Source organism: Eschscholzia californica, unplaced genomic scaffold (genome assembly GCF_041429995.1).
Source record: "Eschscholzia californica isolate CP2 unplaced genomic scaffold, dmEscCali1.0.p SCAF_1, whole genome shotgun sequence".
Classification (NCBI taxonomy): domain Eukaryota; kingdom Viridiplantae; phylum Streptophyta; class Magnoliopsida; order Ranunculales; family Papaveraceae; genus Eschscholzia; species Eschscholzia californica.
Window position 1 is genome coordinate 84,158,340 of NW_028238198.1, and position 13,090 is coordinate 84,171,429.

At 36.1% G+C, this 13,090-nt stretch overlaps 2 protein-coding genes across 5 annotated transcripts; both read left to right on the plus strand.

Annotated features, from left to right (window-relative positions):
- Positions 1-3,926: 3,926 nt before the first annotated feature.
- On the plus strand, positions 3,927-5,176 carry LOC147570236 (F-box/kelch-repeat protein At3g06240-like). Its single transcript, XM_086664249.1, has 2 exons — positions 3,927-4,194; positions 4,368-5,176. Exons 1-2 carry the CDS (start codon positions 3,927-3,929, stop codon positions 5,174-5,176), a joined length of 1,077 nt encoding a protein of 358 aa, XP_086520375.1.
- A 1,265-nt stretch (positions 5,177-6,441) lies between these two features.
- On the plus strand, positions 6,442-12,472 carry LOC147570237 (phosphoribosylaminoimidazole carboxylase, chloroplastic-like). Of its 4 annotated transcripts, none has more exons than XM_086656797.1 (16): positions 6,442-7,105; positions 7,269-7,484; positions 7,574-7,685; positions 8,337-8,399; positions 8,481-8,619; positions 9,169-9,224; positions 9,850-9,923; positions 10,072-10,219; positions 10,365-10,538; positions 10,762-10,849; positions 10,937-11,059; positions 11,188-11,288; positions 11,415-11,532; positions 11,634-11,728; positions 11,867-11,973; positions 12,068-12,472. In XM_086656797.1, exons 1-16 carry the CDS (start codon positions 6,894-6,896, stop codon positions 12,159-12,161), a joined length of 1,920 nt encoding a protein of 639 aa, XP_086512923.1. In that variant the 5' UTR covers positions 6,442-6,893; the 3' UTR covers positions 12,162-12,472. The 4 variants fall into 4 exon arrangements, with proteins under 4 accessions (XP_086512923.1, XP_086512924.1, XP_086512925.1 ...); XM_086656798.1 differs by having other exon boundaries at positions 6,528-7,105; positions 11,191-11,288; XM_086656799.1 differs by lacking the exon at positions 11,867-11,973 and having other exon boundaries at positions 6,538-7,105.
- The last annotated feature ends 618 nt before the right edge of the window (positions 12,473-13,090 follow it).

Consider the following 13,090-nt stretch of genomic DNA (forward strand, 5'->3'; position numbering starts at 1 on the left):
CTGATGAATTTAAACTAGTACCAGAAATATCACCTATTGAAAATGTTTGTGAAGATGCTAATCTATCTCTTATCAGTTGTAAGTCTGGTGGCTTGAGTTTCGGCTATGATTGCAAACTCGATAAGTACAAGATTCCGATGATTGCAACTCTTAAGACGGGCGGCTTTAATGTTTTCACTGTCGCTCTCCTATACTCTTTAAGCTCCGATTCGTGGGAATTCATGGACCCCATTCCTTATTCCATCGTTTGTAAGGCGCCTGGTGTGCTCCTTAATGGAGCTCTTCACTGGATGATGACCGCTCCGTCTGCTTAATGGAGATATTCAAGGAAATTTCAATACCAAAAGATTTGAGCGGAAAGCTCAAGTCAAAATTTGTAAAAGTAGGTGTTTTAAGCGAGTGTCTTTGCATATGTGATTATACCTTTCAAGCTTATACCGATATTTGGGTGATGAAAGAGTACGGGGTTGGTACGTCTTGGAGTAAGATGTTCTCTATTACTAAAGAAAGTAGTTTTGTTCATTCCATTACATCCATGACGCCAATAGAGTGTTTTGATAATGGTTACGTAATGTTAGAGGCAAATGTGAATCAATTAGTTTTATATGACCCGGAACAGAAGAAAACTACAATTGTTAAGCTAATTGCCTTAGACAATTTTGAAGCAATAACTTACGTGGGAAGTCTAGTTTCGTTGGGATCAAAGACTTATTTGATGTAGAAATCAGAAAAAGACGAGAAGAAGTTTGCAAGGTTTCTAGAAACAAATATGTTATATGATTGCTATTAACTGATTTATTTGCTCTAGACCATGTAATGTGTTGGATTGTATTTCTTGGTATGAATGAAATTCTGGTTTATTTCAAAAAAAAAAAAATACTGATATATTTGAATAAGCATTTGTTTTTGGTCTTAGTGGATCTGGAAATTCTTTCAGACCGTTATTGTCATGAAAATAGGGTGCTTCTAAAGGCACCGGACAAAAAGGCTATTAGCATCCAAATTTTTTATTGATTCGGGTCAATGGTCATTGACCTGAGGTCTCTATAAGCACCGGTTTTTAATATGGATGTCGTTCACCTTCATTTGCTTCTTCCATCTTCTTCCAAAACAAAAGAAATCCCAATTAATTTTTTTTTCCAAAACAAAAGCCTAGAAAAGTGTGCAACATTCTCCGGCGACGGCAACGACACCTACCGATGACCATTCTTTTATTCAGAACCATCAATCCGAGTGATTTGTTCATCATTCAACTGTGTTGTATCTCCTTTATATCATCTTTTCAAAAGAAATTAGGAAGTTAACCATGGAAGAAGGGAGTACTAAAATTTTTATTTCTACATCGATTCCAACTCTTTCACCAATTTCCGGACAAGGAGAAGTTTCTCATGAGTTATACAACCATTCCCTAACTTTTTTTTTTATGTTTCAATACGTTTTTGTGAGTTTTTGGAAAAAAAAAGTGAAACTTCGGTTACGTGAACGGACTGAACCAATCCGGGACCTCTCAGCCTTGAACGGATCACCCTGTCCGTATAGGTCTGAAAGGTCACGGACTAGGTTGTTCGTGCCCTTTCAGACATGGACGGACAAGGTGATCCATTCATGGCTGAGAGAGGCCCCAGACTGAGCAGTCCGTTCCATCCTGAAGATTTTTTTTCTTTAAGTGATTTTTTTTTTCACCTTTTGACAGATTTCGAACCTTAATATTGTTCCTATTGAAGATGAGTACCATGTCGAAGAAGAAAACCAACGTTCAAATGATGGGTGTCAATTTAGTATTGATGTTGGTGAGTATTTTCTGACTGAAGATGTTTTTCAAACTAAAGATGAGTTAATCGCTTGGGCTAAAGAAATTGGGAGAAAGGAGAAAGCATAAGTTTGGAATTCCCAATTTGGTTAGGATTTTGTGAGAGATGGATGGAGGGGTTAGGATTAACTGAGAAGGGACCTGTGCCTACATAGTTGGTTGGTGCTAATAGAGAAAGGAGCGGTTGGGTGCTCACAGAGATGGATCCTAACAACAGTCTTTTGGCCCGGTGCCTTTGGAAGCACCGCCTGCAAATAATTATACTGGACTACTAATTTATTTGAAAAGTATTTTATCTTCCTATATCTTCTCCATTGTAAAACTTGATTAAAAAGCTCGAAATATAGATATGACTTATGAGCCTAAAATTGATTATATGCCCTTCTTATAGAGGCACAGCATTATTGGATGTTCTTCTATGCCCCCGTCCTAAAAGATTGATTGATTGATTTTGAAATAACAAAATAGGCCATGGGCATTGATACAAGTGATGCTATTGTGTTAAATTTGTGGGGATATATCAAACTCAAAACAAATTAACAATGAGTAGAGAACACCGTAGATATTATATTATTAGTCACTAACTTACTATATTTTTTATGGTAGACTGACTATCTTCCACACCCCTTCACAAGTGGGATTTAACGATTTTTGAGTCTATCACTTGTGAGCCTAGTTATGATATCATATTAAATTTGTAAAAATGTAACTCAAATTACTAGCAACGAGTGGAGAAGATCTACGCATAATATTTTTGGATAATAGATCATTGTCTTTCCATGTGTGATACTTTACCATCAACAAATAAAAAACATTATTGGCAAAAGAAGATATCGATTCGTTTTGGACCCTTTCCGTCCTAAAGAAATGGGTTGAGTCCCTGGAATAAAGGTGTAAGAGAAATTCGAACCTCAGTCTGTCTTATGCCGAAAAAACCATTTTTTCAGCCAAAATTTTTAGCTTCAGTTCAACCCAAAAATTCAGCTCCACCATCAGCCTCCCTTGAGGCCTAAAATTCGAATTTTTGGGTTGAACTGAAACTGAAAATTTTGGCTCACAAGAATCATCAAAAGGGATGATGATTATGGGACTGAAGCTGAAAAAAAACAAAAAAGATGTATATAAGTTCGATTAAACAACAATTGTTTATACGGTTCCCGTTTAGTTATCTAGGTTGAAGTTTTGAATTCTTGCTCACAAGAATCATCAAAAGTTTCATCTATTGTCGAGGGAACGTGTGGACTGTTTCTTCGTCATCATCATTCCCTAATTGAGCTGACGAGTAATCAGGAGACAATATTTCCATAAAACTTTCGCTAAACATTTCGTTAACATCTATGAGATCCATTATAGGAAGATCGAAATTAAAGATTGAATGAGAAATATAAAAAGAAATTGAAAGAAATAGATAGTTTGAGAGTGGATGAGAAAGATGAGTGGATTCAACCCTTATTTATAGGGGTTGAACTTATTTTTAGTCGTTGGAGCAAATTCAATGGCTAGGGTTATCCCCAACATGACTGTTGGGATGCCCCCATCGATCATGTTGGGGACTTCAACCGACCCTTACTTAAGGGCCGGCTGAAGCAGTCGGTTGAGACTCAATCCTAACCGACTGAGGTTGGACCTCCTGACTGAGGTCGAGAATTTGAACTTTCGGCAGAGATCGTGTTAGTGAAGTGAAGAAGATGAAAATGATGACTTTGTTTGCATAGGAAGTATTTTCATCAATTTACATTACTTCCGTTACAAACTCATATCTTAACTTAGTCAGGCGGGTTCCAATTTGAAAGCCTCGTTCTCCAAATTGAAAGAAACTTGAAAACCCTAACCCCTCAATTGAAAGGTAACTTCTAATTTTATAAATCTTATTCTAATTTCCATTTTAAATTTTCTAACAACCATATCAAACTGACCCTAATATTTTAATAACCCCTGGGAATTTCTTTCCCGCGACAAACCTGGCGGGACCATGTGAGAAACTTGAATTTGAAGTGCCAATACGTATTCTATTTGGACACTATACATGTATAGACATAGAGAAGAAATATAAATTGAACGACTTCTAGGGTTTGTGAAACAACACTCAAGATCAAACTAACTATCTATGAGAAAGATGAAAATAGAGCTATCTTGGTTATCAACCCTCCCTGAAGAAATAATCACAAACAATATCTTAGTGAAGTTACCAATTAAATCTCTCTTACGATTCAAGTCAGTATGCAAAACTTGGTACTCTCTGTTCACCTCTAACCCTTGTTTCATTAAACTTCAACATGAGAATGCTATCAAAGAAGACAAATATAGTTTCATCTTTAACAACAGTGACACATTATACTCCATTAATAATGATTATGATTCATTATCATCGGATAAACCTCTTCGTATAAACCTCTTCGTATAAACGACTACCCATTCATCTCTTTTCGACCTAGAATTGACTTGGTGGGTTCTTGTAATGGTTTGATTTCGTTCGTTTGTAATAATGATAGTATTTACCTCTGGAACCCAACAACTGATGAATTTAGAGTAATACCAAGAGCACCACTTATCGAAGATATTTACAAAGTTAGTATGTTATCAATTATAAGTGGTATATCGGGTGGCTTGGGTTTCGGTTATGATTGCAAGCTTAATGATTACAAGTTTGTAATGATTGCAACTATGAGGGACAGAGATAACGTTTTCACTGTTGTACTCGTCTACTCTTTAGACTCCGATGCGTGGAAAGTTATGGGCAACATTCCTTATAAAATCATTCATACGGACGGTGTGCTTGTCAATGGAGCACTTCATTGGACGATGACTACTTTGTTTGTTGGAGGGCGAACAAGCTCCAATAATGTTATAGTTTCTTTTGATATGGTTCATGAAACATTCAAGGAAGTTCCAACACCAAAAAATTTGAGTGACAAATTTAGGTCAGGTTTTATAAACATAGGTATTTTAAGAGAGTGTCTTTACATATGTGATAATAGTTCTAAGGTTCATACTGATGTATGGGTATTGACGGAATATGGCCGAATGGGCGAGTCTTGGAGTAAACTGTTTTCCATTGTTAAAGAGAGTATTATTCATTCCATTAAACTTACGGTGCCGATTAATTGTTTCAATAATGGTTACATAATGTTGGAGACAGGTGCGAATGAGTTAGTCTTATATGATAGTATGCAGAAGAAAGCTATAGTATCTAAGTTTAGTGGTATCTCGGACGATTTTGAAGCAATGACTTATGTGAAAAGTCTAGTTTCGCTCAAGTCTAGAACTTATTTGAAGCAGAAATCCATAGAAGACGAGAAAGAAAGAGGAGTGGTATTTAAAAGACCTACAATTTTGAAGAAACCTACAATTTCAATGACATGGTAAACGATTTTGATGCAATGACCAATGTGTGGAGTCTAGTATTTTTTATTTTATTTTTCTGTTGAAGGGGGAGTCTAGTATTTAGAAATCAAAATGATTTTCAGAAGTTAAAAGCTAAATAGTGATGCTGGCAATGGTAAGGGTGGTGAGGATGATGGTGATATTGGTGTATAAAGATAAAATAGAAGGTTGTTCTCTTGTTGGTATTTACGTATCAGCTTGGAATATTTACGAAGTTATTCTTTTACTTGATAAATTTTCTCTCTAAATAACAAATTAGTATTTACAGATCAATCGAGAGAATTAAAATAGAATTCTGTGGTTGAAAATTTTATTTTGAATGGCCACAAATAAAACTTTCATCGCTCCTTTCTTGTTCGTCAATAGTGGTGCCATTGTCGGAGCTCCTCCCTTTACCTCCTCTCTTTTTCCCTCTCCCATTGTCTTCCTCGCGAGAGAACCCTTAAACCTTTGTGTGGAATTCAGACTAGAAGGGAAAAAGACAGTCAAGAGACGGGGGGAGAGAGAGAGAGAAGAGTCACTATGGATGGTGGATACGAGGCACCAACCAAAAATTCTATTTATCCCTCCCCAGCCCTCCGCCGATGTGGCGACATATCACTGGAATATATTTTCTCACAATTCTCTCTCCAATTGCTCCACACTCAAGTGATATGTTGTCACATCGGCAGAGGGTTAGGGGATGGACCAAAATGGAGGGATGAATAGAATTTCTCGACACCAGATGAATGTCGGTGCCATAACACTTTCTTCTAAATAAATTCTGAGAAACTGAGACACCTTAAAATTTCTCATTTATTTTTGGAAATTGACTAATACAACCATTACAGTAACATTGGTACATAAGTAAACTTTGACTATGAAGGTCCTTTTACCTGTAAATCTTTGCCAAATAACATTGGTTCGAGACATGCTGACAAATTCAAAAGAAAAAAAAATGCTTTTTTGTTTTTGTCGGAAGGAGTAAAAGGTTTGTCATAGGGGTGTAGACGAACAGAGCTTTCTTGTTCGAGTTTGACTTGACTATTGCTCGTGCTCGACTCAAAGATTAACGAGTACAAACTTAACACGAGCCCAAAATCATATTCGATTATGTAAACGAGTCGAGCTTGATCACTTTGTAGTGTCTCTTGAACTACTCGTGAACAACTCGTTTAACATACTATTATAATAGTGTAGTACATATTGAAACTCGTACATGAAATATCAACCATTAAAAGATTATTAGAATATGAATCATTAATCACCATTATTGTATATGACTAATGATCATTGAAGTATTTTGATAATTTAGGAAGTTATTTTAATTTGAAGTATTTTGATAAACGAATTTAAAACAACGGGAGCTTGAGCTCGAGCTCTTTCAAACTTATACGAGTCGAGTTTGAACAAGTGGACAATTACTCGAGCAAACACTCAGTACACTACTGAGCTTGAACATCTTATTACTCTGCTCGACTCCACTCAGTACAACCTTTATCTTCCAGATTACAGGATGAAGTTTAAAATTCTCAGAGAAAATTTTCTTTTATAAAGCCATCAAAACCTAGTGATAGGGTTTTTGTGCTTTTTAAAACCCCCAAAAGAGTAGGGTTTTTCTCTTCGTCTTCTTCATTGATAACTTTGGGTACTGTCAAAATCTCTCTCTCTCTCTCTCTCTCTCTGACGGTGGTGAAGTGGAACTGACATTAAATAAAGAATGCTTCTTCAATGTCCATTTGTGGCATCATGCGGTAATCGACGTTACTACCTATCTACATCTGAATTCAGAGCTCAAAATATATTCACAAAAAGTTTAACTTTTTCAATGAACAACTTCAATGGTAGTAGTGGAACTTCTTTTATTGATTTGAAGAACAATCTTTCTACTACTTGCCGTGCATCTACTGACATTTCATCTACCTCATTCAGGTAATCCATATAAAACCCTAGTTCTTATCTAGTTTTGAAGTCAATTTCATCACATTCTTTATGTACTTTAATGGGGGCAAAAGTTTATGTATGTGAATTATCACCCATAATACATGTTATTAAATTTAAAGGACAAAAAATCATCTTTTGTTTTTGAACTTAGGGAGGATGAAATCTCTGTACATGGGTTATCTGATTCGATTGTTGGAGTTTTGGGGGGAGGCCAATTGGGGCAGATGCTATGCCAGGCAGCTTCACAAATGGGTATCAAGGTGATGGTTTTAGATCCACTAGAAGATTGTCCAGCAAGTACACTAGCATACCACCATGTTGTTGGAAGATTTGATGATAGTGTTGCAGTTCAAGAATTTGCAAAAAGGTTACTTTCCATGTTAATGAGTTTGATATGCTTTATATATATCTGTCATTTACTTAGATTTGATTTTCTTTATTCATTTGTTGTGTTAGATGTGGAGTATTGACTGTTGAAATTGAACACGTTGATGTCGCCACACTTGAAAAGCTTGAGCAACAAGGAGTAGACTGCCAACCCAAAGCTTCAACTATTCGAATTATTCAAGTATTTTTCTTCATCTTGACCTTCTCATCATGCCCATATTCATAAGTAGATAGTTCGACTTTCATCATCCTCATAATTTTGTAACAAATCAAGATCAGACAATGTCGGACCACATCAATCTATCTATCACTTTTATTTAGTTTCTAAAGGCTTGACCGAATTCAGTGAAGAGATTAACTTGGAAAGTCGCTAACTCACCATTATGTTGGAAATGATGGTGAATTTTTTTGTCGTTCAAACACAATTTATTGTACGTTGTTTAAGTCAAACCCAGGTGTTGTTTGAAATTAGATACTCCTATTTATGACGATCGAAGTTCCTTCTAAATTGCATAAGATCTAGTCTTGGCATTTTAATTACTAACTGTGGAGAGCTGCTCCTTTTATGTATTAGTTTACTTTTTCTTGTAAGTAACGTTATTGAATTAAGGCATGCACTGGAAAAGTAGATCCCTTAGGTCTTTAAGATTTTATATATTGAATCAATAGAATCATTTTCTTTTCGAACAAGGTGAGTTGGCACGAATGCACGATATTATACGATACAAATATAAAAACCAAAAATAAAAAACAAAGGATTTCTTCAAATTGAGAGTGAGCTCTTTTGTGGCAGAGTTTATTCTTAAAACTCTTTTTTTTTTTTCTGTTGCAGGACAAATATCTCCAGAAGGTTCACTTTTCTCAGCAGGCTATTCCAATGCCTGAATACATGCAGGTTCCTTCATGCTAACTTGTTTCTGAACGTAATGTAGTTGAGTTTATTCCTGTCTAATTTTTCGTATTTTGATTGAGTCAGATAGATGATGACGAAGGTGCAATAAAAGCGGGGGAGTTGTTCGGTTATCCTCTAATGATTAAGAGCAAAAGGTTGGCTTATGATGGGCGTGGCAATGCTGTTGCCCGTAGCAAAGAGGATCTTTTTTCTTGTGTAGCTGGTACTTGTTTATGGCATGACAAATTATTGACATTTGTTATATATTTCCTCTGATATACCATTAAAAGAAGCAACCCAGGAATCAACATAAGCTGATGGTAGTAATTATAAGTCGATATGGGCATAGTCATTTACTACTAAAAAGCTTGCCTGTTAGCCGGATTTGTTCCTTTCTTCTCTAATTGACTCTCCAGTCTCCACTGATGAGGTTTGAAGTTCATTACCTTTTGGGGGTTCGCTAAACTTGTTATGCATATATTTACCAGCTTAGTTAGAGGTTCATCAAGCATATCCCTGTTACTAATCATAGGCTTAAATTATGTTATCTGATACCCGAGATTCAACCTTCATCCTCCCACGTTACTAGTCGAGTGTCTGAGTTGGTTAATGTTTTGTTCTTTACCTCAATATCTATTTTGTTCATTACAGCTCTTGGAGGATATAGTCATGGCTTATGTTTTGTTTCTTCATCATTCCACGTTACTAGTCGAGTGTCTGAGTTGGTTTATGTTTTGTTTCTTTACCTCAAGATCTATTTTGTTCATTACAGCTCTTGGCGGATACAGCCATGGCTTATATGTTGAGAAGTGGGCACCATTTGTGAAGGTTGGTGCAAAAGTTGGATTCTGTTTATATTTTAAGATGTCCACTGGGTTTCTTGGGTTGTTTTTTCTAATTTATCGAAATTACTCATCTCTATGAATACAAGAGAGATAATTTTTTTAGAGTTTGAAAGAAAAGTGGAAAATCCTGTCTGATGAAACTTGAAAGTAGACATCTGTCAATATGAGGCTTTCGAGTTGTAGCTATTATCCAGTTATTATTCCATCTTAATAGCAGCTATCATGATGAGTTTCGTCTTTCACTCTATGTGCTATGGGACTTGAGTGGGGTAACCTCAGTTATACTAGTTATCTAATCAGTTGTATAATCTTAGGGTTCAGTATCTCGACTCCCAACAATCAAATCAGGACTCAGGAGTTGGAAGCTTTTTGAGCTAAGAGTTCAACTGCCTATTTCCAGGCTCAGAGATAGCAAGTTGTTCCCAATTATGATGTGCAATAAAGAAAAATAAAGTATATACCTTGTCTTTCTCTGACATGCGAAATGTAACTATGGAGATGATCATATACTGTCTGTTTTAGTAAGTAGATTGTTCGACGTCTCGGACAAAATGTTCATTAAAAGAAAACGGGCTCTGACATAGTGGTTGTTCCTTGTGATAATCTAGGAGCTGGCTGTCATTGTAGCGAGGGGAAAGGACAACTCTCTTTCATGCTATCCTGTCGTTGAAACCTTTCACAAGTAAGATGTAATGTTCTTATAATTAGAAGCTAGTCTCTTTTGTTGTTTTTCTTGTAAAATTTTCTCCTGTTATAAATGATAATATAATGAGACAAAATGTTTGCTTTATATTTTGAATTCCTCAACTTAGTTTTTTGTTCATTTGTAGGGATAACATTTGTCACATAGTTAAGGCACCTGCAGACGTGTCATGGAAGATCAGGGAACTTGCTACTGATGTTGCACAAAGAGCTGTTAGGTCATTAGAAGGTGCTGGTGTGTTTGCGGTTGAGTTGTTTCTTACAAAAGATGATCAGGTCCTTTTCTCAATTTTGTGCCTCACTTGCTATATGCAATTCCAATTTTTTGATCTTCAGTGTCCGTTGCTAGGTGGTACTTGTAGTTTGTGTTTCATTTTGTAAGGTAACAATGAACGAGCTGGTATATTATTTCTTCTCACAGATTTTGTTAAATGAAGTTGCTCCTAGGCCTCACAATAGTGGGCATCACACAATAGAAGCTTGCTTCACTTCACAATACGAGCAACATTTACGAGCTGTTCTTGGACTTCCACTTGGGGATTCATCAATGAAGACATCAGCTGCTATCATGTACAATATACTAGGTGAAGAGGAGGTGAATTTGTTTTGCCAGCCTTATATCCAATCTAATATTTCTTCCGCCTCACGATATGAATAAACGTATTTTTAATAGAGGGTTGCCACACGTACAGGCGCACACACTTGACCTGCTTGTTAAATAAACATTCTTACAGTTGTAAAAAAAGAATTAGAAAAAAAAACATGTAATCTATAGGATGCTGACATACTGATTTATGGTGGAAAAACTATTGTTGTAGGGGGAGCGAGGGTTTCTTTTAGCTCATCAGTTGATACGAAGGGCATTGAATATTCCTGGAGCGGCTGTTCACTGGTATAACAAGCCAGGTAAGAAGAATGTTGAAATATATTTTCATCATACTACAGTTTCTTCTTTTTCTTTCTCGAGTCGATGGTGTTCTTATGATCTTGCAGAAATGCGTAAGCAACGAAAGATGGGTCACATCACAATTGTTGGTCCTTCGATGGCCATTGTAGAAACAAAACTGAAATCTATATTGGCTAAAGAAAAAGAAAGTTCAGAAGTACATAATACAGGTAAATCGATTTTTTTTTTTGACATGACTTTCATCTTCGGATTATAATTTTTCATGAAAATCATTTCGCCTTCAGAATAGTCTAATTTACTTTCTGAATTGTATGTTCCTCTCCTTCATTTGCTAAAGAAGTTGCTCCACGTGTCGGGATTATAATGGGTTCTGATTCAGATCTTCCAATCATGAAAGAGGCTGCTAAAATTTTAGATTTATTTGGAGTGCCTAATGAGGTGCACTTTCTTATTCTAATTTTCATTCTGATTCTGGTTCTTTTGCAGTTCAATTGTCACCTATTTAATATATATATATACACACACATAATAAGTCAGTTGAAGATATTTACACACAATTTGCAGGTAAGAATAATATCAGCCCATCGGACACCTGAACTGATGTACTCCTATGCTGCATCTGCTCATAAGCGAGGCATTCAGGTCATCATTGCTGGTGCCGGAGGTGCAGCCCATTTGCCCGGTCAGTTTTAACTCTCTCCCCCTCCCTCTCTTGTATATATATATATACACACAAATAAGTACGAAAGGGTTTTTATGAATAATCATTTATTTGAGTTTTAGGTATGGTGGCGGCTCTTACTCCGCGACCTGTTATAGGTGTTCCTGTACGTTCTTCTTCATTGGATGGACTTGACTCTCTATTATCGATCGTCCAGGTAATATGAGCGTACAAATGCTATGCCACTTTAGCACATAATTTCTGTATTACCTTCAAAGTCACTTTCCGATATTATTTAACTAATCAGTTTATCAATAACAAAAGCATTTCATGGATTTTCTTGCTAATGAATCAGATGCCTAGAGGTGTTCCTGTAGCAACAGTTGCAATAAATAACGCAACAAATGCTGGTTTGTTGGCTGTGAAAATTTTGGGTGTCGGAGACCCTGATTTACTTACTAGGTCGGAATTATTCCTGCAATTCTCACTGTCTCCCTAAACCCTATGTATATATATAGCGAATTGTTCTAAAATTACTTGTTTATACTTTCTGCAGAATGATTCAATACCAAGAAGACGTCAAGGATGAAGTCTTAAAGAAGGCAGAGAAGTTAACCAATGATGGCTGGGAAGGATATTCAAATTCTTGATTTTGAATAAGCTCTTTAACGTCACCCCACCTAATGGGGTCGGTTTGGCCTGAGTACCCCTCGGGGAGTTTTGTTCTTCATCACTTATTCAAAAGCTGACTCGTGGTTTAGAAAGATTCAAGTCAGATTCAAAACGTTTGTTTTTGTCTGACTCTTGATGTACTCGAGTTGGTGCAAACCTCGTGAGTGCCCCAGGTTGATTCTGGGTTCATTTAATTCAAACGATTTAGATTTATATTATGACAAAAACACCACCTAAATTAGAACTCTTATAAATGAAAGAACTAATACTTGTTGTTTTAAAGAATAAAGAATACAAGAATGTACAAAAATTCTTACATATACAGAAATTAAAAGAACAAGAAACATAAACCCCAAATATAAAACATCAAGCCATGATTCGATTTCAGATCATGACATTAGTGGTGTAAACTTCATACTTGATTAGCAGAAACTCCAGCAACACCAACTTCAAGACGTGGGTAAGGATTAACACGGTTCAAAACATCCCCGGCGAAGTTCATCTGATTGATAGGACATTTTGGTCCGTGGCTTCCGGGGATGTTAGTACAACCAGAAGGTCCAGAAGGAGGAGGATTACCTCTAGGAAGAGATTCTAACAAAAGTTCTTTCTTCACCCAATATCTTTCTTCTTTCTCTTCCAAGATTCTACTTCCGCTAACACGATATAAATTGGTACTTAGGAACAGAAGACAGCAGATTAGAACTATTGCCATAGATTTGCATGGAATGCCCATACTTGTTTGAAAATATGGATTTGAAAAGAATGTTTGATATAATAGAATTAGGTGAAGTGAATGTGTATTTATACTGAATGAATTTCATCAAACTACTAGGGTTTTGACTGTTTTTTTGAAGTTTAATCAAATAAATTGTTTTTGAGTTTGATGCTTTGAAATGGTCATATA